This window comes from Rissa tridactyla, chromosome 13, assembly GCF_028500815.1.
Source record: "Rissa tridactyla isolate bRisTri1 chromosome 13, bRisTri1.patW.cur.20221130, whole genome shotgun sequence".
NCBI classification, from domain to species: Eukaryota; Metazoa; Chordata; class Aves; order Charadriiformes; family Laridae; genus Rissa; species Rissa tridactyla.
The window spans coordinates 12,039,134-12,062,704 of record NC_071478.1 but is presented as its reverse complement, the minus strand read 5'-3'; the positions used below and the strand labels follow the sequence as shown (position 1 = coordinate 12,062,704).

Here is a 23,571-nt window from a genome sequence, read left to right as displayed (position 1 = left end):
GGCCATGTTTTTACCTGAGTTCTGTTATCTTTTCCTGCAGTGACTTTGTTCCATGATCAATTTTTTTTTCTTTTCTTTTTGGGGGGTGTGTGTGTCTGAATTCTTCTGGTACGCCCATAGACTGAATTTAAAAGATTGTCATTCATACCTTTTTCTGGTACCAGAAGTGATTTCTTGCACCAGGCTCTGGAACCTGCATTTGAACATGTCTGTAACGTTGTTTTGGCAGCATATCGTGGGCAGTGTGGAGAAGGCGACACTACCAGAACTGCACTAGACATAAAATGAATGTTTTGGCTCTGCAGCATTGGGCCCAGAGCCTGCAATTTCGAGTAAGTCCTAGGAACTCCAGCTGCTACCATTTCTAATGCTTAAGTTGCATGCATGTGTAACTAATATGTTGCAGATTAATAAAAAATAGGCCTTACACTAATTTGCTTTGCTTATGATGGAAGGTCAAAACAATTTTTTTACAAAGAAGATTTCTTTACAAGAAATCTAGGTAAAGCAAACTGGATCCATGTCGTATATTTGCTAGGAAGCAGACTGACCAAAGGAATTATTACAGTCTTATACAATGCTTGATGTTAATGAAAGTATCAGTTTTCTTTCCACCGGAGAACTAGCCAGGGGTAAATAAGAGGTAAAAGAGAACAAGTGTGTGAGTTGGCAGCTGTGGCATTTTGAGCAGGGCATGAAGGGTAGTTGCATCCAGGTTTCTGGAGTGCAGAACTCTACAGAGGTCCAATCCACTATTCTCTTAGGAGGCAAGATAGCACTGGTCAGCTGTTAGACAGCACCTTGCCTCTTTTTAAGACAACACTTCTTATGTCCTAATGAATTTCTGTGAGCTTGTTTAACTCTGTTTTGGGGTAAGAAAATAAAACCCAGCATTTCATGTTCTTGAGAGGTTGTCAGCTCCTTCAGTAAATTGTTCATCTTAGCTGAAGTGGAAACAGTGTAGCTTGCTTGCTTTCCCTGGAACTGTGGCTTTTTGTCTGTTTCATTAAAAACAAGTGATGGTATTTAATTTGGCCTTTGCTGTAAGATGGCTGCACTGCCTGTTTGAGGCCAGTATTCTACTATGGAGGTAAACTTGTGACTTGGAAAATCTTATCATATCTCAAGATATGATTCTCTTTTATGTGAAAATACTTTGTCTGAAAGAAAGCCTGTTGTCCAAAAAGTATTATTTTGCCCTTTTAATGGAAAAAGTGTGAAGGTATCCAAAAAAAGAAAAACAAGTTTGATATTGACATTCTTTGGTTTTGATATTTTCTGTGCTGACATTCCTTTGGCATTTGTTTGGGTTAGTTGGGTTGGGTTTTTTTCCCCCCTTGGCGGGCGGAACTTCATTGCTCATGGCTTTCACCTTTAGATCTTAAATGGAATTTCCTGTTGCCTGTGTGTTCTTCCCCTTCTCTGCTCTACTTCTGTAATATTGTCCATTTTCTTCCCCTTACTGCTCTCCCTCCTCAATTGTTCTGTCAGGCTTGGCTGCAGTGGCAAGAGCTGTATCTATACAGCCAGAATGACAAGCAGAAGGAGATTAGGGCAGTAACTCACCATCAGCACTGGGAATTGAAGAGATGCATGGAAGCGTGGTTGGGATACCTAAACCTCAATAGAGCAAAGAAGCATCAGAATGGTGAGTTAGAACAGAACAGGGTTCAGCCCCTTTGCTTAGGGGCACAGTGATGTGTTTTCTATTCTAGGAGACGCTGCAATCTTTCTGATTGCTCAACAGATGATGAGATGCAGCTGGGACCGTACACTGTCACAGGCCTGGCTAGCTAAGGTTATGTGCTGAACTGTCAGGAGCATCACCTGCTTTGTGTGTAATTGATTTAAAGGAAAATGCTTTACGGTTCCCTTGATGAAAACTCATCTGTGAGAAGGACATATTCAGGACTATTGTCAGTCAATCTATGTGTGGATTTTCTTGATAATCAGAAAATCACAACCCATATAGGATGGTAAAGATTATTACACCAGTTCTTTTGTTTTTTCCCTTGAAGTCATTGGAATGAGTTCAGACGTGAATGCCTGTTGATTGGGTGATAGTGGAAAAGAATCCAGCTTGGATATTTGGGAACTGGTAATAGGAGTATGCTGAATTGTAAGCACACTTGTGTATGTTGAACAAGTGTCGCAGCATTAACTTCCCCTTCTTAAATCAGTACACTATGTTACTGCTTTAAAACTGCCTTTGTGATCAATTGGAAGAATATAGTCCATAGCTGAGCGTTACTGTGAATTCCTGCCACCATTTTTCAGTGTTAGGGCTTCTGTCACTTCAGAACCAGTGGCTTAAATATTATGGCCTCATCTGATACAAAAGATCCCAGGATCGAACAAGTCATGAGTAATTTGTGTGTTTGTTTTATAGAGCTGGCCCGAGAGCATCACAGAAGCAGGATAGTCCGGCAGTGTTTCTCTGATTGGCGGCTGTCATGGGAGCGCAGGAGAAGAATGCATGCTCACCAGAAGGATATTGAAAAACTAGCAGCAAGGATTGCCTTAAGGAGAGTCTTTGTACACTGGGAGCATTGTATCCAATGTGTATTTAGTCCATAACAGGGATGGGTTAAAAGCATTCCCGCAGGGGAAAGATCTATTTAGTAAGCAGGAATGTTGTGCAGTAGCATGGGTGACAACAAACATGTTGTTATTAGAAACGTGTATGTAAGGCCATACTAACAGTTAATAAAACTGTTGCAATTACAGTATGTTAACCTGTTGGCAGCTAAGAGCCTGCAGAAAATAATTTAAGGTCAGAAAGGAATTCCTTACTTAACAGTGAATCAGAAATGTGTTGTGGTAAATCAGCAAAATCTAAGCACTTGACTGTAATCAAAATTTGCACAGGTAACGGTGCAGGAAATTCCAATATTGAAGCAACCTTAGTTTGAGATCTAGTGCCCTGAAGGCTATGTATATATTGGGAGAAGGTTGTGTGTATGTCAGGATGTTTCTGTGTAAAAGGTACTTTAACTCAATGTCAGATGTCGTTCGGTGTGTGGAAGAGACTCAACAGTGTGAGCTGGCTGAAAAACACTACAGGCGTCATCTGTTGGTAAGAGCACTGTTACGGGTCAGGTGGAAGAGGCTGCGGAGAGAATTCAAACAGTTCTGACTGGCAGCTTGCCTTTAATACAAAGAGTGGTGTGTGGGTATTAAGTGGGGGATACACCATTTTCTGCCATGGTGAGTTTGGATTGCGCGTCAAGTTTCTAAATCCAAACTATTCTGGAATCTCCCAGTTGAATCCAAATGGGGAAACTGTGCTGCTCTCCAAAATAGTTATTCTTCCAATTGGGAAGCTGGTGAAGTAGCAGATTAATCTTGATGGTATTGGGCTACCATGCTTCCTGGCCGTTTCACCATGAGATTGCATTTACCCCTTGATTTTCCCTGATACTGGTTTGGTTTTTGTGGGGTGGTTTTCTTTTTAATTCTCACCTCTACCCTAAGTGTTTCTGTCTGCTTGCACTGTTTTGCTACAAGAAATAATTTTTTCCCTCAGTGGTAATGCATACATGCTTCTTTTCACATGGTTCCAAAGATAGCTTATTGCATATGCACGGAGTTTGGTGTCTTTTTTTTTAATATAACTTCTATTTTTTTTTAATATAATTAAAAAAAAAAGTTAAATCCTTGAAGGCTATCCGAAAGGTGGGCACAAGGTAGCCTCCATATTTTTCGTAACTGAATTATTTTCAAGTGTGGGTCAGTACTGATCATCAAAAGAATGGCAATAAACCTGTTTGGATCTTAGATTAGATTGAAAACATTAGTGACTATAAGAGCACTTTAAGGCAGGATGCTCTCATAATGGTATTTGCCACGTTCATCCGCGAATCAAGGTATTGTGGGATTGTAGACCAAAAGACGTTGTGCAGAGGAGACCTAAAAGGGAAGTAGATCTTTTCTATTTTTGATGAGGAGCAAGTTGTGAGTCTTTAACTGAAGGAGGAGATAGATTGGGAAAGGACTTGCGTAATGGTGTTGATCGCTGAGTAAGGAGTTGGATGTCTCGCAATAAAACCCTGGGAAAGTGGAATGGAAGTTTAGTTTAGCTGGAGAAGTAACAATTTGTGAGAGGAGATTGAGGCATGGCTTTGACAGGTTTATAAATGTAACATCAACAACAAACAACATAGGTTGTCTGTAAGGAGCAATCGGTTATAAACGTATCTGTGCTTGCTGATTTGGATTACATGAAAGTTGTGTACGTTTCTTGTTACAGAAACTTGGGTTTAAGGGTCTTTCGCAGAATGTCACAAACACTCGTCTTCAGCAAATGAGAAAAAATCTTTCCTACCGTCAACATCAAGTTACAGTGAGTTTGACTTCTTTGTTCTTGTGTTAGTTTTTCTTTAGCTGTTCTATTGGCTTACACTTTCACCTACAAAATACTTTTTTATTAAATCAGTGGCTTTGTTCCTAAATACTAACAGCCATGGAAAATCTCCTGTGTAAGTCAACTGTCAGTCTTGGATAAGTTATTTTAGTTTTGTTTTTCTATGTTTATGGTGACTTTTTCTTTTACCAGAAAAATTCATAGCGGGCTATAGAGCAAGTTTGGTATATGAAGCAGTGCAGGAGGCAACCATTACAGCATGCAGTTTTAGTATGACCTTTATTAATTTCTTTCTTTGCATTCTTCTCCTCCCTCGATGTTTATGTTTTTTTCATGTCTTTGTTTTGTTTCAGGTGCTGCAGAAGTTCTGGAACCATTGGAAGTCCCGTTTGGAAGAGAAGGAGGATGAACAGCTGCAGGCCTTAACATCAGTGGCTCATGCCCGTTACAGGTACACAGAGAAATATTAATGTAAATTTGTACAAATGTGGGATTTGTGGGCCTTTGGTTCTTTTTTAAAATCTGGCAATACTTTTGGGAGCATGACCATCCTGATGCCAATCGTTCTTATATTTTTCTAGAGTAGTGAATAATTTACATCTCCTGCTTCTCTATGAAATGTGAGAGGGAGATTGATTTAACCTGGCTTTGAGGCTTGTTTAGATTTAAGAGCTGAGCATTTTACTGGTAAGAGCAGATGGTTGCTGCATGAGCACAGGCAAAGCTCAAAACACTTGTTGCTGCTGCCTTACTCTGGGGGCAAGCAGAGGGAGTTGATGGCTCACGTATGCTAGCTCTGCTGATAGAGGTACACAAAGAGTGAAGGTAAGATAAGGCTTTTTTGTAGAAGCTAAATTTATTTAGTCCTAGGAATAAGTCAACATTAACAAAGCAGCCAGAAGGCTTTTAATTTTTTTAAATTTGAGTTTGGTGGGGAGTACCTCTTTGTTATAATGAAGTTGAAAAGGTATGTATTTGATTCTTACACTTCCTCTGTCTGTTGGTTCTTAATGCTACTTGCAGTCGGTTCCAAAAATGCAGGACGTGCAAATACTCTAAACCTAGTTGTCTGAGAACTTTTTTGATTTTTGAGTGAAGCTTAGCAGGAGAGAATGAGACCCCTACAAGGCAGGTCTGTGCTACTCAGCGCAGCATGCTTTACTCTATGGTGCTCGGATGCTGGAGCTATATTTGAAACTGAAAATATTTGAACCACAATATTGTGGTCTTGCTCTCTAATAAATGAAGCCTGTTGAGACGTCCCCACATTAGTGTATTAGTGCAATGAGCCACATAGAGTTGCTTGGTTTATATTCAGGGTAATAAGGGAAGGAAAGGAAGCTTCATTCTGCCGTGCAAGCTTACGGGTGATGTTTTTTTGTCTCATTAGCACAGCATGCTTTCAAAAGGACATTTAATTTTAATTTTACTGCAGCTTAATTTTACTACAGCTCAGAAAACTACCCTGTGGCCTAAACAGTAACTTCCATTCAATAAAATTTTGATCTACTTTCTTCTAATCCTCCCAGCAGAGTTTGCTTTAGGTACTAACACTTTCTTGATTAGGAGAGGCTAGTATTAATAGGATTACTGGTACACTTGGTACCAAGTTAGAGTTGATTCTTGTTTTATTTTCAGGGCATAAATAAATCTGTTATCACTGCTAGAGTTATTGTAATTTAAGTTTATGGTGTGCAATTGAGTGAAATTACTGGGACTCTTTCTTTAGAGGTGCTTGGAACTTCTGTTTTCTGTTAAGGTAAATGAATGCTACAGGTTCTCATCACCTCTTTTCAACCTCAATCACCTCAAATTCAACCACTAGCCTTTGTCTTAGGGTAATGATATATCTTACTAATTGCTCTTAGTGGCATATTATGGGGGCACAGGCATGCACAGGAACAGGAGTTACAAAAGTGTGTGGAAATCGGGGCAGGGGGGAACATCGATTGAGAGAAAAATTTGCCTTTTTTGAGATGCCTTAAAGGCCTTGCCCAGGCTTGTATTCTTAACCATGGATTCAGGGCTGACTCTTGAGGTAGGGTTATGGTTTATGATACTATTAAAAGCTAATTCTTGTTTTCTGTTTTAGAAGACTAAGCAAAAAAAAAAAAAAGGTTTGCTTTCCTTGGACAAGGGTATGTTTTGAAATATGTTCTTACAATGAGTCCCCTCCTGGGACACTTTTTCCTGTGTAAGATGAGAGGAAAAAATGGTTTTTAACATTGAATCTTCTTTCCTGGTAGACTTGGGATCTTGCACCTTTCATTGTCAGAGGGTGGTCATAGCCTGTGTTCTAGATTCATACCTTTCTGTCATCAGAAGCCTGGCTTCACAGTTGAAAAACAAGCTGCAGAAAGTCTGTTTTGTCTTGGATATTGGCTTGCTTTTTGGGAGATTCACAAATAGGTTTGGAGGGCAGGCTGAGTAATGAAGGCAGCTGCATTTCTGCGAGCAATTAAGAGTTCTTCCAAGTGGTGTGAGAGTGCAGCTGTGGTGCATTAGTGTACCCTCTGGAGACAAGGAGGGAGAAAAGGCTGGAAGACTCAGGAGGTTGAGCTTAGTGAAGATGAGTTGGAGCATGCAACTGCTGTAGTGTAACTTATGCCTCTCTCACCAGGGAAGGGATGCACAGATGGTTTGAAGGGTCTCGTTGGTTCTGCAGCCATACCTTGATTCCATGGGTCAGGAATGTTTTTTGTGTGCAATCTTTTCTCTTTAGAAAGAGTATAAATGAAGTCCTATTTCATGAACACAGAAGACCAAATTCTAAGAATTGTGTTCCTCATTCAGAGGTCCAGGGCTGCTTTCCAAACAGACCTAAGTAAAACCTTCATGGCAGCTTGCCAGGACTCAGCTTCCCTTTTGGTCTCTGCTGGACATACGTGCTGTCTCACAAGTCAGTGCCCCAACTGCTCTGTCTGGTGGTAACACCCAGGAAATACCGCAGAAGAGCCATCAGCTGAGGTTTGTAACTGTCTACAGATCAAAGTCCCTTGCTGGCAACTACCAGTACCCTCCAGGAAGACTTACTTAATTCATATTGTTTACCAACCTATAAACTTGTAATGAGCTGTAACAGCTACCTACCAAAAATTACCTGGTAAGAATCCAAAATATCTTTTAGGCCTCTTTAGACTAGAGAGGAGCTGGGACTTGCTGACAATCTAATTAGTATGCCCACATGACTGAGTTGTGGAAATAACTGATGTAGTTTGAACTGGGTGCTATTTCCACTAGGCTGTAGCTGAGACTTCTGGACTAGGAAGTGTCTACTATATGCTTGCTCAGTGAGAGAGATGTATAGTGCTCAATCACAAATAAGTATTAATTGCATTTTTGGGATACTATTTGATAATGACTATTGTGCGTCCCTGGGGAGGAGGCAGACTAGCAAGGAAGGATCATCATCTAGCAAGAAAGCAGCTTTGCTAATGAGGGCAAGTAACCTTACCTTTTTGATAAAAGGCAGCTTTGGTAGGGTCCCTTTAGTGCTGAGATCAGACCACGCTGCTTTTTATTATTTGTTTTTATGACTCTTTTTCAAGCCCTATTACAATGTTTGTTTGTTTTGGCTTTTGGGGTTTTTTTTGTTGTTGTTTTAAAATAAAAAAGTAGAGCAGGATCTTCAAAATATTTCCGAAGGAGGAGGGAATGGACTGTATTTACAGTGGAGAAGAAAAAAAAGGTTGTTATATATATTTGTTTTTCCTGCGTGTAGCTGTGTTTGTAAATAAAATAAATTGTTTTGGTCAGAAGTTGGAACAATCTCTTGAATGATCTGAATGAAAGCAAGGAGTTCTAATAACTTCAGAAAATTCATTAATCTTGTCTCATGTATTCTGGGTAAGATTTCAGGGGACAGACTAATTGCCTGGTTTTTAACCTAGAGAATAATGAAGACACAAAGCTGCCTGATTTCCAAAGAGGGCTTGCATGATTTGAAAAATCAATAAACTATTTAAGTTGTACATGGATTGGTCTTCTGATGTTCATAAAATCTATCCCTTTCCTAAAGCAATTCTCTCCTGAGCTGACATTCTCCCTTTTTGCTTGCAGGAGGGTGTTGATGAGACAAGTGTTTGACATGTGGTTGCTGAAAGCATACAAGCAGCAAGAATACCGAATGGGAGAGAAGAGGGTAAATGTAACTCTTCTACCTGGCCTTACTTAAGAAATAGAGAGGATGATTTCTTAGTCACTGTCTGTGAACATGAGAACATGTCTGTGAACATTAGCATGAGATGGACTTGGGTGTTGTAAATTCCCCTTTCCCTGGTGGGGGCTCAAGTCAGGGGAAACAGATTACAACAAATACTTACTGATCGTGTTTTTTAAGTTAAGCCATTTATAGTAGAATCAAGTATTAATAGTAGAATCAAGCTATTATTATTAGAGGATAACTATTCACACAGTTCATTCACTTATTCTCTCATCCAGTAAATATGAACATGCTTGCTCTCTCTCACACTCTGTCTGTTTCATAGTCACCTGGTTGAAACAGTAATAGTAATAAAGAGCCAACTGCAACCTATTTCAGAAGTGCAGGGCTGTACTGACAAACTATTGCTTCTTAGTAGGTGTCCAGAAAGTCCCTTAGGGGGTCTTTAATTTCCTAATATGTATATATAATCCTGTAGTCTTTATATATAAGCAGCCACCGCTGCCTTTTATGTGGTGTCAGTTACACAACTCATAGTTGATGGTAGCGTGTGTGGGTGGCCTTGTGCAGATAGGGCTGACTCTTGGTGTTCTGAGATTATCAGTTCTTGCAAATTCAACAGGACTAGTTTCTGGACCTTATCAGTTCTTGGGAGTCTTTCACATGCTATTTACCAGCTTTTATTTTTCCTTTCTTTGGCCTGCTGTTTTCTGATAAGTTTCTCCATCCACATGCATGTGATACCTGCAGAACACATTCACATAAACTTGCAGCAAAGGGGCTTTGATGATATATGTCCATTACTGTTCGATGTGGGAAGAGGAAATGAACATTGAAGAGTTCTATGCATGTCACCTTAAGGAATTGTATTCTGTTGTTTGTAACTGGCCTGTGTCATGAATTCATTGCCACCTTCTTTCCGTTATAGGCTGTACTTCATTTTGAAAGGCAGCTGTTGAGTTGTTTCTGGTCCTTCTGGTGTAGAAGAACAGCTGCATGTTTGGAGGAGCAAGAGGGCTTGGTTCGTGCAAGAGATCACTACCATAACCTGCTCCTGCTAAAGGCTTTCTGTCTGTGGAAGCAAAATACTCAGGAGAGAAAAACAGAGTAAGAAGGTTTTTTTGAAAGGGAGAATTACTTGGGTTGGCCCTGTGGCGGCCTACTTCTGATGAAGCAGCATTTAATTCACAATGGTTCTGACTCCTTATTTGTGCTTTAGAATCTACTAGTTTGTCTTCAGTAAATGGCTTGCTGAAAATAGCAAGTGTGGACTCACATCTGTGCTAGAGGGGTTCAATAACACGGATTGCATCATAGGAGAAATAATTATTTTTCTTACAGGAGGCTCAAGGAGATGCAAGCCTTAAGATTTCACTATTCAAAGTGTCTGCAGCAGACTTGGAACAAATGGAGGGAGGTGAGAGAGTTAACAGATGGGGAAAAGCCTGAATCCTTTTTCTTATGTTCAGATTGCTTGTACACATCTGGCTAGAAATTAAATTGTTTATTTTAAACACTAATCATTCCTAAGCTCTTCTACCCTTCCAGGTAGATAAAATCAGTTCAGTGTGGGCAGAATGGGAATTGTGTAGGGAGGAGAGGGAGTTCTTTGACTTCTTGTTCACTTGTCTAGGTATAGTGAGATTGGGGCTGTAGTTTAGGACATTTACCTGGAAAATGTAACCAGAATTAGTGTGATGAAATTATCCCTAGCCAGTAGTGTGTACGTACTTCTCAAAACTTTACTTAAGTTAGAGGTTTGCAGCAAGGCCATGGTATATGGTCTGTAGTTGTGTACTGATCATAGCAGGCCCTATCAGATGGCACTTTACTTTTATGCTGGCCTCTTCCTTACCATGATAAGATGTACTGAATATGTGCCTGGCAGCACATCTCGAGAATCTGTGAGAAATTTTGGAGTTGAAGGTAGTCTGTTGGTCCAGAACTGTTGGGTGAATTGCATCAGTCTTCAAGAGGATTCCTAAAAGGTGCAGAGGAAAAAAAAAAAAGCCTCAACTAGGTCTTTTGGAGGAATAGCAGAGTTTGAGCAACACCAGTTTGAGTGAGAACCTATTATAGCAAGACAAAAGCTTGATAATTCCCCTGGGGATGGTCCTCTTCCCTCTGCTCCCTACCATTGCCTGTTTTCCTTCCATTGCACGTGCATATGTAATTTTTAAAATTTTTTTCTTCCCCCCCCCCCCTACTCCTTATAGTATGTGGGACATCAGCATAAAAAATGGAGGAAGTTGGTGCGAGCAGACATGCACTATCAGCACATGTTACTGGGCAAGACCTTGGCAGCCTGGAAGGTAGGAGGAAATGTCCTTTTCCTTGTGACATTTGTATGTGTGTGCTTAACTGTTTCAGGGAGAAATGAAGAGCTGCCCTCGCTGTTTCGCTTTAGGTGTTTACAGGCCAAGTGTGCAAGGTAGAATGGAGGCTATTGTAGGTATGGTTGTCTAAGCTCTAGCATTGCTTTTTGGAGCAAAAGAACCAATGTAATCTTGTGGCTTTGGTGAAGGGTATATAATAGCTAGCTTAACTAGTGTGTAATGACTGTTTTTCTTGGAAAAACAACATTTGATTTCAGTGACTGTAATCTCATTTTTTTTTTCCTTATATTCTAGTGCTGCTACTACTCTAGTAAGATGCTACTAAGAGTTTCCAGAAGTCTTCTCTCCTCAAAGATGTTGGCCATTGGAAAAAAAAAAACAAACCTATCTCTCACTGCTTTTCTTGCAGAGTTACCAACATAACATAAAGTGCATTCTATACCAAGTAGCTGAAAAGGAGAAACGGCACACTCAACTACTGCTGCGGTAAGCCTGTTCCCTTGTGCAGCATGAGAGAGAAGTGACTGTGCTGCAGCCAAATTACTCTTTTTCTTCCATTGCCACCATTGTAAACCTTTGAATGTTCAGTGCTGGGAATAGACTCTGCCATGCACTGCTATTTCTGTGTGGGTCATCTAGCTAAAAGAAGTCAACCTCTTCCTGGATTGCCATCTGGTTTGCTTTAACTATTTTTTAATCTGTGTTTAGTCCCATGAGAGACACCAGACAGCAAATTGTATCATTCCCTGCAGTGCATGGATTCTGACTGCTATGATATTAAAGCAGCCTGGAAAGTGTAGACGCTGACTTGCATTATAGTGAAGAGAGCAATTAAAGATAGTGCCCCTTTTTTATTGGCTGTAGTTGCTTTACTTTTAACTGCCTCATTTGTTTTTAGTGGTATGCAACTTGAGTCACTTGCAGAGCCCGATTGACTCAGCTTAAATGCTAGGCTGAAGGAAGTGGTGTGTCTTTTGCCCTGCCTTCTCTTCAGCAGAGACCTGAAGGGGCAGAAGTTGATTTGCAAGACTGAGTTTATAGTGGCATGTGGTTTTGATTCCCCTGTGAGTGAGAAGGTACCAAGTGAACAAGTGAGAATCATTCTTGATGTTTTTTGTGTGTTTTTAAAAATTTTTTATATATTTTTGCCTTCAGACAGCTTCTGCATACATGGAGAAAAAATGCCCTCGCTCTTACAAGTGAAGCTAAGGCAACTGCTCGGGCAGATGAGCACTACAGGAGAGCAATCCTGTCAAAGGTAGGGTCTGTGTAGCAGATCCCAAGGTCTAAGTATAGATGCTGGTTCTGGCAGTGGTCAGGTAATGCAATTAGAAGGATCAAAAACTTAATCTAAGAGCCACTACTAAGAAAAGTCTAAAAAGTGGGAGTCCCATCTTCTTTTCACAGGCATCTCTGGAACTGTTGTCTCTGAGTGACCTCCTGTTTTTAGCTCTTCTTTTCTTTCTCCCTGTTTCCTAGAAGGAAAGGAAAACCAGTAGTATGATACAGCACAGTAGGATTACCTGGGGGGTGAGGGGGGCAGATGGGCAGACGGAGGGACAGAAAAGAAGAATGCCTTGAAAAATGCCAGGATGACCCTCAGAAATACTGGTGTATTTAATTTTTAAGAAATTTGCACTGTCTTGCTGAGCCTTATGTGAAAACTGAGATGGAAGTGGTTATGGTGCCAGCAATGTGGAGTATATTGCTTCCCCTTCCATAGAACATTCCAATGTCAGTCTGTATCCTGTCTCTTGTTTGCGTTAACATCTTTAGGTGTTGCTACAGTGGAGATATGCTGCCTCACTACAGGTGTATTACTGTCAGCAGAAGATGACAGCTGTGATGGATGCCAGAAAACATTTGGATATAGGTGAGCTGATGGAGATATTAAACTCTCAAAAGCCTTAGTTATCTGTGTATGATCCTTAGAAAGACATGGCTTAGTAGGGCAGCCTTGCGCCATCTGTACAGATGAAATGACTGAATGGTCTATTAAGCCTACAAAGGATGTCCCTATAGAATGGGGAATCACTTGGGGCTCCAGTGATCTGTTGAAGGCTACCTGTGTGGCTTTTGCTTCTCTGTTGGTTCCTTGTCTATGTAAGGGGTGATAACGCTTCCTTCCTCAAAGGAGTTTTCCAATACTAATTTTGAGAAGCTCAGATGTCTCTGTTTTGAGGGCAGTGCAAGTAATCTTATCAATTACTGCTTCAGTTTTTCTTTAGTAATTAGAACAGAAAGGCCCTCAAAGCCTGCAAGCATTTTCATGGTACCAGCCATGTTCTTGACATGACAACTCTGAAGCACAAAGAGGGCAAATAATTTCCTAAAGATTATAAAGGATTTTGGTGGCAGCAGGCAAGACTTGCTATTCATGCCTCACTGTCTTTTACCTTAAGTGTTTCACGATCCTTCTTCCTAGTGCTGAGTATTGTCAGTGTTTAGTATTGCTAAAACAGTTTGGAAGAGTAGCAGACCACTTGATACTCTCTGAGATTAACAGTCTCCTTTTGGTACATTAGTTAATTCATCTTCTTCTAACAGTGCGTTTACAGGCCCTGTTTCTTCACTGGAAGGAATTAAGTAGGGAGTCTCTGATGTTGAGGGCTCAGCAGCACAGGGCCATACAGCATCACCAGCAGCACCTACTCCAGAAGTACCTGCTGAAATGGAAGACATATCATCAGCGGTGCCTTGGGAAGATGGTGAGAAGGATCAGCAGCCTCCCCAGCCAGTGACCCCGGGTGGGAAGTTGTGGGTGTGGAGGAGCAGGCCATGTCTGCTGGTGAAGGGAATGGTAGTCTTGGCTGAGGAGGAGGATGAGAGCCTTGTGCATTGAGGAGGAAGGAATGTGCCTGTGTCTTGCCTGAAGAAGCTTTGATAGAACCAATATATACTTTAAAAGAGATAACAAGCTGGGCCTGCCATGTGTGGGATCATTTACAGTTAATGAAATCCTCGCTGGGCTCATAGATATTTGCAAATGGGGTTACACTGTAGACCATTTAGATATCGAGGGTGGCCTCAGGAGAACAAAGGGAAGGCGATAAAGGCTGTTTGCTACCTGTTCTGCTCTAGTAGCATTTGGCTCAGATAAGCGGGATTTGTTTGCAAGTGACTTGCTGTTCTGGTTGCCTTACAGCTACTACAGAAACAGGGAGATCAGCTGATGACTCTTAGACTTTGCTCTGCGTCCTTCTCTTGCTGGAAGACACGGGTAAGGAATTGTGCCTGGATTTTTGGTTCCACTAGCGCAAGAGAAACTTTGCCATATGCTGAGTGAACCGAGCAGGTTACTCTGCTATGGCTCCACCAGCACTTCTGTTGGGATGGCGCTCTGTTTGTCCAGTGTTTCTGGTGTGGGACATGTAAACTCCTAGCCTGGTTGCTGTGCAATTTTTTTTTCCCCGATAGCTGTTGCAGCAGCGATGGGAAAAGCGGAAGACAGTGCAAGCATTGTGGTACTGGTCCCATTCATTGCAGAGGAAGGTAAGGAGGTGTGGGGGTGTCAGAGCAGACAAATGTGCAGATTTGGCTGCAATCAGCAGAGCGCACATGGAATATCTGTTTTTCTTTCATCTTTGGGGTGCTATATGTTATTTTAGGATGCTAGAAAACTGTCCCTAAATCCTTTTATCCGATTAAAAAAATTTGCACGTGTTTTTCCCTATCCAACCTCAGCTGACTTAAATCCCTGTCCCTTTGTCCTTGTGGCAGCGTCCTGCTGTTGCTGTAGCTCTGCCTGCTACTACCTAGTGGAAGGGAGAGTGTTCCTGTCTGCAGGGGGAGTCCCTGGCCGGGAATCTGTCTTTGCAACACTGGCAGCTGTCTGTTCATGTTGTAGGTATTTGATGCTTGGCTCAGATTTGCCAAGGGGCAACAGCAGAAGAAAGATCGCATTGAAAAAGCCACAGGACTTTACCACACTACTCCTCCGAGAGAAGGTGTAACCTGGGTCTTGAGATGCACCGCTGGCATGAAACAGTTGCAGGGACAGCTCCAAGCCCAGCACCAGCTGAAGGTGAAAGAGACAAGTGATTGCTGAGATCCAGGGCTGCTCTGCTCTGCTCTCTGTGTGTGTGTGCATGTACCTTGGACCCCTACGTCTCAATTCTTCTTTGGATCTGACATACCTTTTTGCCTGTGGTTCAAAGCAAAACACCCTGTCCTTTCATTCAGCTGAGACTAGAGTACTTCAGACTTGCGTTGCTAATTGGGAACCTTTCTTAATGAAGTTGTTTCAAAACTGGCAATTCCTACCGTAGACAATATTTCTGGATGAAACCTTTGCATGTGGCTAGGGTCTGGTCTCTAAATTCTGTGCTAGAACGAAGCATTAGAGGCTGTGTCTAATCCTGTCTTAGCTTTAACACCACTTAGACATTTGAATGTGGGCTAGTGTCATTTCTGCCTTTGAGTACCAGCCCCAGCCCTGTGTGTGGAAAGGAGGATTGGAATGCCTGTATTGGTTGCTCTCTTCCTGCTTCTGGGCAGCTTTCCCAGCTTTTTTCCAGGTTTTCAAGACACTAGTTGTTCTGTTTGCTAACATGCAGCCTGCCTCATTGCAGAAGTACCCAGCTAATTCTCGTTACCCAAATGTTACCACAGCGGACCTGCTAATTTAGCTTAGAGGGCTGGTATGGCTGTGAGATCATCAGAAATCTCAGTTCCTTTCTGCAGTGTTCTCCTCCCTGGGTGGCGTGGTGTTCCTTCCTCCTCTCAGCCATCAAATGCTCTACTGCTTGTGTTGGCAGGCAGCCTACAACGTTCACCAGTCAATGTATCATTGTGCCATGCTGTGGAAACAGAAGGCTCTCTGAAAAAAATTAAATAAGCTTTGTTCTTTTCTGCCATCTCTGAAGAAGCAAGTGACATTTAAAATGCCTGATGTTAGCCCTGAGACAAGAGGACATTCAGCAGAGGAGGAGCCATGGCCTTCAAAATGCAGCTGTCTACCACTTCACCTTGCTGACCGGGACTCAATTCTCAGTGATCTGTGAGTGGAAAGTTCTAGTCCCTCCTGCATTTCTTTGGCATATATGTAGTTTTGCGTATATGTAGTCTATCTGTCTGTCTCTGCATATATGTTGTCTGTCTGTGTTGCTCTCTTTTTGTGGTTCCAACTTTTCACACTGATGGCTGTTAGTTCCATGCAGTTTCTGTAACTCTTTTCTCTGACCCTGCATCCTATGGCTGGCGTTGCAGTTAGACAAGAGCTGCTGCATAATTCATACATCAGCCCACAAATAATGAAAGAATTTGTGACTTTATACTTACATGTCAGTGACAGGTAGAGTCAGCTCAGCTATATATTTTCCCACTATGCATTTCTCAATATACAATTATGAATTCATGGAGCGTTGGTCATTTGTCAGAACAATTGCAGAGAGAAACATTTGAAAGATTTATGTGATGGGACTTTTACCATCATGAGAGCTTTTCTTGCCCAAGTGACCTAGAGCTGTCACTGAAGCTCCTTTTTTTTCACTGAAGTCACGCGTAGAGTCTGATGAAATAATAAACATGAAGATCCTTGCTATGTAGAAACTGAACTTTCTTCTTGGCTCTTTCTTTCCCCCGGGGAAGGTATTCCTTAAAAAAATTTTTACTGATCATGGGGCAATTGCAAGGAATAATCTTCCATGGAGTGTCTCAGTTCAGGACAGGAGCCTTACAGGGAAATAAGGTGATAGCTTCACGTTTCTGTAAGCTCACATGTGCTGCTGAAAGAAGTAGCTCTGCCTTGTTCAGTTCTGTCCCTTCCACCACTCTGTATTGGCACAGTCATTCATATACTGAACCAGGTTGTGACATTGTGTTTGAAACTTAATTTTTAAAAACTATTATTGCATACAAGGGGCACATTGCAGAGCAGGGATGAATGATGGAATAGGACTGTCTCTTTAGCTGCAATAGCAGCTTATGCCAATTTAAAATAATCATGAATCTGGGGCATTATTGATTCTGTTTGTTCTTTTCAGAAATGCTGTTCGGCGAGCAAGGTTGCCACCACGGAGGCCTGACTTCCTTCTGGAATCTCTAGAAAGCAAGGAACTGCTGGAACCTCCTTTTGCTAGGTAGAAGATCTGTTTTTAAAAGTAAAGAAGAAGAGGGTGACTTAAAGTGGGCCTTATGCTGTGCTTATCCCCTCAAATCCCCTTACCTTGATAACGCAGAATGTTCAGTAATTATGGGACTGTGCATTGCTCTATACTACCAAAAGGCCATGGTGACCTTAAAAACTTCAAGTTTATTATATAAAGCAGACAAGAATAATGGAACTTTTCAAGTTAATTGAACTAAGGCCTTTGTTTGATTAGTGAGAGATTTTGAGGGAAAGATAAGGCACATCACTTATTTCCAAAATTAATAGGTTTAGTTAATAAGTAAAGTTTCCTTTTCTGTCAGTCCTGCCACACGAACTGGAAAGTTTGAGTTGTGCAGGGTGCTTTTTTGGCTCATAGAACTTATTTGCTCCAGATTTGGGTCTGGATTTAACTAATGTACTGGGGAGTTGTCAGTGATTCTGGTAATGCAGAGCTAGACCTGAATATCTGTCGATTTCCTGTCAAAACTTATCTGAGATTGCTGCTTATGCCCCGTCTTTCTCCTGTCTCCAAACCGAAATAAGGCAAGATTTTGCTAGTTGGTTGAATTCAAAGCTCTAAAGAAACTGGAGCAGGGCAGGCAGGAGTAACAGAAACCTTAACTGCTTTGCTGCTTTATTGTGGGGTTTTTTTTGTTCGGTTTGTTTTTTTTTTTTTTTTTAAGCCATTGTGGTCTTTTTCTAATTTTTTTTTAAATTGGCATTTCCCCTGCATAGTAAAGCAGCTAACTGGAAATCTGTATGCAAGGGAATAACAACATTCTCCCTTTTTTTTGCACTGACTCCCAGGGAGAAAACGAACAGGTTGCAGTGTACAGGGACCTCATCCTTCTTCCTTTACAGATCGGAGGCACCCTTTCAGCAGACGTCTGTGAACGAAAGTTCTGTGCAGACTGGGAACTCAATGCCAACGTTTCAAATGGAAGAAAGTGCATGTAAATGTCTCTCTCAAGTGGGCAATACCACTCATTCCTATCCATCTCTCATACGCGCCGCTCTCCCGGCTGGACCACTGTGGACACGTGATGTGCACCACACTGTTCAGAGGCCAGAGCTACGGTCGTCTCCATCTTTCACACCTCACATGAAAGTTGGAGCAGAAATGGTGAGTGTATTGCTGAAGGAAAAATTAGTGTGCTTACTGGGCTACTGTCAACATGTGTGCTGCTTATTGCTGGTTTTTCCTGCAGCTTCTCTGGAGTGTTGAGCTATTCTTTTCTTGTTCTAGCTATCTATCATCTTAAAAGCTGCCCCAGTTAACTGGCTCTGAATGCCCAAGAACTGTTTACCGCCAGTCTGAAGCAATATTTCAGTAGCTGACCAATCCACGGGTGTGCTGTACTGTAATTCATGCTTTTTTTTCCTGGTCTCGTGTCCTTCCTAGCAGGATGCTTTTCCTAGCAATTGACTTGAGCGTGCTGCTCCTTCAAATAGTTCAGAGAAGTTAAAGTTTGCTAACCAGATTACAGGAATTTGAGAGTAACTCAGTTTAGTAGCAGTGGCTGTGGCCGAGTCTCAAAAATTGAAATTCACTTCACCTACAAGAGAGTGCTTGCATTTTAAACTCTGCTGTTCCGCACAGAATGGGAGATGTTAATCTTGATGAAATATCTCTATGCTAGAAATGAAAGAGCCCATTTCTTAAGCTCTGCTGCTTCTGTGATATTTTATGAGCCAGCTCAGCGACTATAGGGGGTGTCTGCGTGGGAGCAGGGCTTAGTACGTCAGGTGCATCCTACTTGTAGGGCTTACTCAAGAAAACCCTTTGAGGAAAAAACCAGTATCATTCTGACCTTGTAGAGAGGAGTTCAGCCTGTGAGTGCTTACCAAAGAGGCCGTTCCCAAGACTCTCAACAGGACTCTGTGGAGAAGAAGTTGCAACCAAACTTGCAGCCACATTTGCTGTCACCTGAAGACTTAGTGGGAAAATGGAGCCACCAAACTGCAGGTAGGTCCTCAGATCTAAACTACAGCTGTTGCGTGTCCTCCTCCAATACGTGCAAGTCATCTCCACAAAATGTTAGGGAGACAAGGCAGTCTTGCATGCCTGCATCAGGAGGTGAAGAATATCAGTCATTCCTTTTTGGGATGGTAACACTTTTGTGGACTGTGCTGAATCAGGGGGCTAAAGTCCTGTTCTGGGGATTGAAGGGTGGGAACTGCTAGGGGTTGGCTTCTTTTAGCAAAAATGTGCTCAGGGGCTGGGGCATTCATGTTCGCAAGCTGAGCGTGTGGCAGAACTCACTTCCGGAGGGAAGAATTCACCCAGTAAGGGTCTTTAAGTTTTCCCAGTACTTACAGTATGGTTGTAAAGGGGACAGATGGTGTCTAAGCACCTCTCAATGCGGTATTTTTAATGATATAAGGCCATTAATTTTGTGTTACACGGGCCTAGACTTAATACTTATTTATTTCTAAAGTAGATGTGAAACACTAAATCATCAATAGGCCAAAATAGCGGTTTTTAGTACTAAGCCGTTCAGTAGAACATTTCTTACCTTTTTTTGTATGTTTAAACTGAGTTCAGAGCTTGTAATGCTGTCAGGACTCCTGCCTTCTCACTGTACCTTATCTTTTGGGTGAATAGGTACTTGTCACAGGGTGACAAAACATGTGACAAGGACTCAGGAGGGTTCCATGTTTCCATTTTACTAACCTGACTTCCCTTGATAAGAAGCAGCAGCAGAAGCCTGCTCTGTATCCGCTGCTTGTGCCTTGTATCTTCCATCCAGCTGAAGGGGAAGAAAGGGAGCGTGGTTCCAGAGAAGAAATGGTGTTACAGAGAAGGCTGGAAGTTGAACTCCGACACATCCAGCAGCAGATGCAGTACTACTTCAGCAGGAAGCAAGAACTCAAGTATGTTGCAAAGCCCCTTTAGCCAGCCCTTCTTCATGCTGTCCACTCAATGTTGCATTTTTTGTATGTATCTACTTTGAAAATAATCAGTCTGTTCACAGCAGAACTGTGAATGAAACGGAGAAAAGTTCTAGAGATTTTTATTTTCTCCTTTTAAGACTTCCCTTCAGGTGGGAGAGAGTACATGTGCAAATTCTTTTGTAGTCAGCAAGTGGTTTAATTATACCTTTGGCAGCTATTGGAGAAAGCATGGCAAAAGTATCACTGGGTGTAATCTGAAGGCAGTACAAATGAACTTGGCAGAACAGCTGAAACTTAGCTTTTAGTTCTTTTATTATGAGGAGTGAAGACTTAGCTTTTCCAGCTGTCAGCTAAAAAAATATATGGCTGGGGTTTGACAACTTCTCTACTAGAACGAGAAGACATTTACAAAAATGCTTAGAAGAAAATGGGGCTTGCAGGGGATTCTATTGTCAGGAAAGGAGGAAGTCAGGAACGAGGAGGAGGAAGTCAGGAACGAGGAGTAGGAAATGGAGACAGCAGTTTTCAGAGATTTCTCTGCTTTCTAGCATTTTTCTTTTTTTTTAAGACTTCGACCATTCACTGATTTGACAAAAAAAATGGGTCTTATTGCAAGTATCAATTGCGAGTCTAAGTTGGCTTAGACTGATGAGCTTCTAATTGGGATAAGAATCCTTTTAATCCGTTTTATCAGGTCCTGTCAGCAGCAGGCACAGATTCTGCAGAAGTGGCTAGAAATGAGCACGCAGCCAGAGGATGAAGATGGTGTACAAGGAGTTCAAGAAGAATTGGATCAGGTGTGTAAACAAGAAACAAATTGAAGTTACTTAAGTGATTATCACTATGCTATGCACTCAGCCTGAAGGCTGATGGTGGTTGTGAGGAATTGCGCAGTAAGCTGTTACTAAATGCTAAGAAAAGGGAAACTTGTAATTGGAAGTAAGCTGTTGAGCAGAACAGGCTGCTGTGTAGATGCATCTTCCAATTTGTTCAGAAATGTAACTCCAGCTCCAATAGACCTTTCTACGGCTATTTCTAAGCTACAGAGAAGGCTTCAGTAGATTCAGTAACAAGATATTTTTTTTCTGCAGTTTCTCAGGACAGTGTAACTACACTACACTGACCGCATCTGCATTGCTCAGTCCCCAGGCTCCTACTGCACTGTTCTCTCTAAAGCGAGCCAGTACTTGGCTGCTCCTGAGTGACACAGTCCTGTCATTTAATGCCTCTTAAGTGGGATAATGTAAAGGCTGCTGGAGCTCATTCACTCTTCCTCTGTTGAAAAGACTAAATGCTGCCTTCACTTTCAGTTGCAGGTGAGGATCAACGCTCTCACCAAAGCACAACTGAAAGAGAGACATCATGTGCAGAACCTGGTTGCCCGCCTGCGTGACATCCAGATTGCTCTGGATAGTTAATGCATCTGAACCCATTTTCCAGCTCATGGGTAGGACTTTTTGCCCCTTTTGTAGCAGGGGAAGATGGAAGAGATGTATACATTCTCATAGTTTAGGTATGGATTTTTTATTTTATAAATTAATTTAAATATTTTTGTTTGTTTTGTTATCACAGCTGGTTAAAACCCAAACAAGAGCTAAATGTACCTCATGCTGCACTCACAGTGCCTAGTTTAGGTTACCCTGACATATCAGAAAGATAAGCAATGCTGATAAGACTCTTTATTTCAAAATGTTTGCAATTAAATGAGTTCATGTCAGTAAGTAAATCATACACTTTGACATACAAAAATACTGTGCTACTGATACAGTTGAATTAAATGGATTCTCCGTGCAGGAGAAATTCACAGCATTATCAGTACCCTCTAGGAACTTGGCTTTCACTTCCAGGGCGCATTGCTGACCGCTGCACAACAAGTAATGTTTGTTAATCAGCTAGCTCTGCACAGTATTAAGACCATCACAAAACCAGCCACTTCCATGCTGAATCTTTTCCTCCTTAGATTTCTAATAAAGCAAACATCTGGTAACCCGTCATCCATTACTAGGCTAACAATAACCTTCAGATACTGTGGATGATGATGCTGGGTAGGAAGAAATTAAAGCTTGAAGTTGCTTTGGCTGTGTCTGGATGCCATAGGCCCCAGTGGAAAAGGGTGAAAAGATTCAGTCTTTTCTCTCATCCACTGGAAAAAATTTGCTTTCTACTGTTAACATGACATTGAAGTTAAGTCTAAAGTCTAGTCATAGCTTTATCCTCTTGGGATTGATGTTTGCCTTAGTCTTTTCTTACTCTCACTGGTTTAAAAAAAGTGCACATTTCTATAACCTGTATATGGCAATATACTGCTGCAGGAGTAAACTTGCTAATACCAAGAAGCTGAACAAGATAGGTGGCTGAGAGCCACTTCAAGCTTTCAAACTCCTCCACTGTGCAAAGTGTGGAAACTGACTCTCAGAGCCAAATGAATTTTCTCCTGCTTGTCACCCAAACAGCCACCATCATCTGAGTCATGGCTGGGCTACATCACTTAGAGGCGGTTTATCATCTCTTCTTCCTGATGACAAGCTAAGCATACAGGACTTGGCAAACTGGACATTTGTACAACAAAATTATATTCTATTTTCCGCAGTGCATACAAAAAAGATTAAGTTTTTTTCTTTAAGAAATCAGAGCTGGTTAAAGCCTACCATCTCCTTGAAGTAGCAGAAAAAAACACCCAAGGCTCAAGCAAGGAAGTAGCATGAGAAATCTTTCAGAGAGCAGAAAGGCAGGTTTCATAAGCATGTCCACTCCAACAAGCTCTGGACAGCAAAATCAGTCCTAAATGTTTGAGTGCCTGGTCTTGAAACAGTTTACTCTCTAAAAACAATTGATACATTGCTTTAAAACTTAATTCCTCTCCTTTACTTTGGCACCAGTCCCTGTTAGTGCCATGTAGTGCCACATTCAACAAATCTGAGGTGTCGATTTTAACTCTTCTTGATGTGAAGTTACAAAGAAGCTCCTAAGGTTTTGCTGTAGGATGAAGCTTCAGCACACTCCTAGCATTAAGTATGTGGGCAGAAGTCAGAGCTGGTGTGGGGGGCTTTTTTGTATTTTGAATGAGATGAAATTGTTGCCAGTCCATTATAGGATGGCCAGGTTGGCACCTGGGAGGCAACCTGGGATTGCTTCAAAGATCCGTAAGTTTTACCCACAGTCAATGCATAGCGCATTTCACTCCGTGCAATAAAAATTGGTCCTGAAGTATCTGAAACTGTTCTGTAAATGGAGTAATTAATTCTTCAATAATTTAGCAACAAAGCAACAACGGCAATATTGCAGAAAGTAAAAACATATTTTGGCTACCATCTCATTGCATCATGCAAGAAAAACATTCCCCCTGTCTTCTAACCCTTTAATCCAAGAGGTGAAGTAACTGTCTCTATTACAAACAAAATCTTTAAGGCCTGGAATAACAAGATAAAACCATGAATTAGGAATAGGATGCACAGCTTTGTCTGCTTTTTTTTTTTTTTTTAAGACAATCCCAGGATGACCAGTTTTATCATATGGAATGTAGACACAGTGTTTTCAGGTTTAAAATACAGTGTCAAGTCCATTTTTAAAGGGACAGTGTCAGGTAAAAGAATTAAAGTTGCCTAACGGTAGAAAACCTGGATGAGTGTAAGTTATTGTACGGATGCTGTCTGTGGTACACTTTGCTTAGTTTGGACTGTGAAGCCATACTAGCCCATTTAACTGTTTGGCGCTCTATGCATTC

The 23,571-nt window shown here is 41.5% G+C and overlaps 1 protein-coding gene across 13 annotated transcripts in view; it reads left to right on the top strand.

Annotated features, from left to right (window-relative positions):
- The window catches only part of SFI1 (SFI1 centrin binding protein), a 41,883-nt gene that overhangs the window by 10,236 nt on the left and 8,076 nt on the right, over positions 1 to 23,571 (top strand). For 7 of the 13 annotated variants that reach the window (XM_054219468.1, XM_054219466.1, XM_054219472.1 and 4 more), the window contains 24 exons: positions 230 to 332; positions 1,492 to 1,648; positions 2,390 to 2,551; positions 3,006 to 3,076; positions 4,250 to 4,342; positions 4,717 to 4,814; positions 8,423 to 8,504; positions 9,454 to 9,632; positions 9,867 to 9,942; positions 10,742 to 10,837; positions 11,271 to 11,347; positions 12,017 to 12,119; positions 12,638 to 12,734; positions 13,409 to 13,569; positions 14,007 to 14,081; positions 14,279 to 14,353; positions 14,709 to 14,885; positions 15,727 to 15,860; positions 16,846 to 16,941; positions 17,814 to 18,075; positions 18,771 to 18,918; positions 19,703 to 19,826; positions 20,542 to 20,644; positions 21,158 to 23,468. In XM_054219468.1, coding sequence (XP_054075443.1) covers positions 230 to 332; positions 1,492 to 1,648; positions 2,390 to 2,551; positions 3,006 to 3,076; positions 4,250 to 4,342; positions 4,717 to 4,814; positions 8,423 to 8,504; positions 9,454 to 9,632; positions 9,867 to 9,942; positions 10,742 to 10,837; positions 11,271 to 11,347; positions 12,017 to 12,119; positions 12,638 to 12,734; positions 13,409 to 13,569; positions 14,007 to 14,081; positions 14,279 to 14,353; positions 14,709 to 14,885; positions 15,727 to 15,860; positions 16,846 to 16,941; positions 17,814 to 18,075; positions 18,771 to 18,918; positions 19,703 to 19,826; positions 20,542 to 20,644; positions 21,158 to 21,265 — 2,857 coding nt within the window. In that variant the 3' untranslated portion in view covers positions 21,266 to 23,468. Of the gene's footprint in view, positions 1 to 229; positions 333 to 1,491; positions 1,649 to 2,389; positions 2,552 to 3,005; positions 3,077 to 4,249; positions 4,343 to 4,716; positions 4,815 to 8,422; positions 8,505 to 9,453; positions 9,633 to 9,866; positions 9,943 to 10,741; positions 10,838 to 11,270; positions 11,348 to 12,016; positions 12,120 to 12,637; positions 12,735 to 13,408; positions 13,570 to 14,006; positions 14,082 to 14,278; positions 14,354 to 14,708; positions 14,886 to 15,726; positions 15,861 to 16,845; positions 16,942 to 17,813; positions 18,076 to 18,770; positions 18,919 to 19,644; positions 19,827 to 20,541; positions 20,645 to 21,157; positions 23,469 to 23,571 lie in introns of those variants that run through there. The other 6 variants (XR_008469141.1, XM_054219469.1, XM_054219471.1 and 3 more) reach the window with 6 other exon arrangements.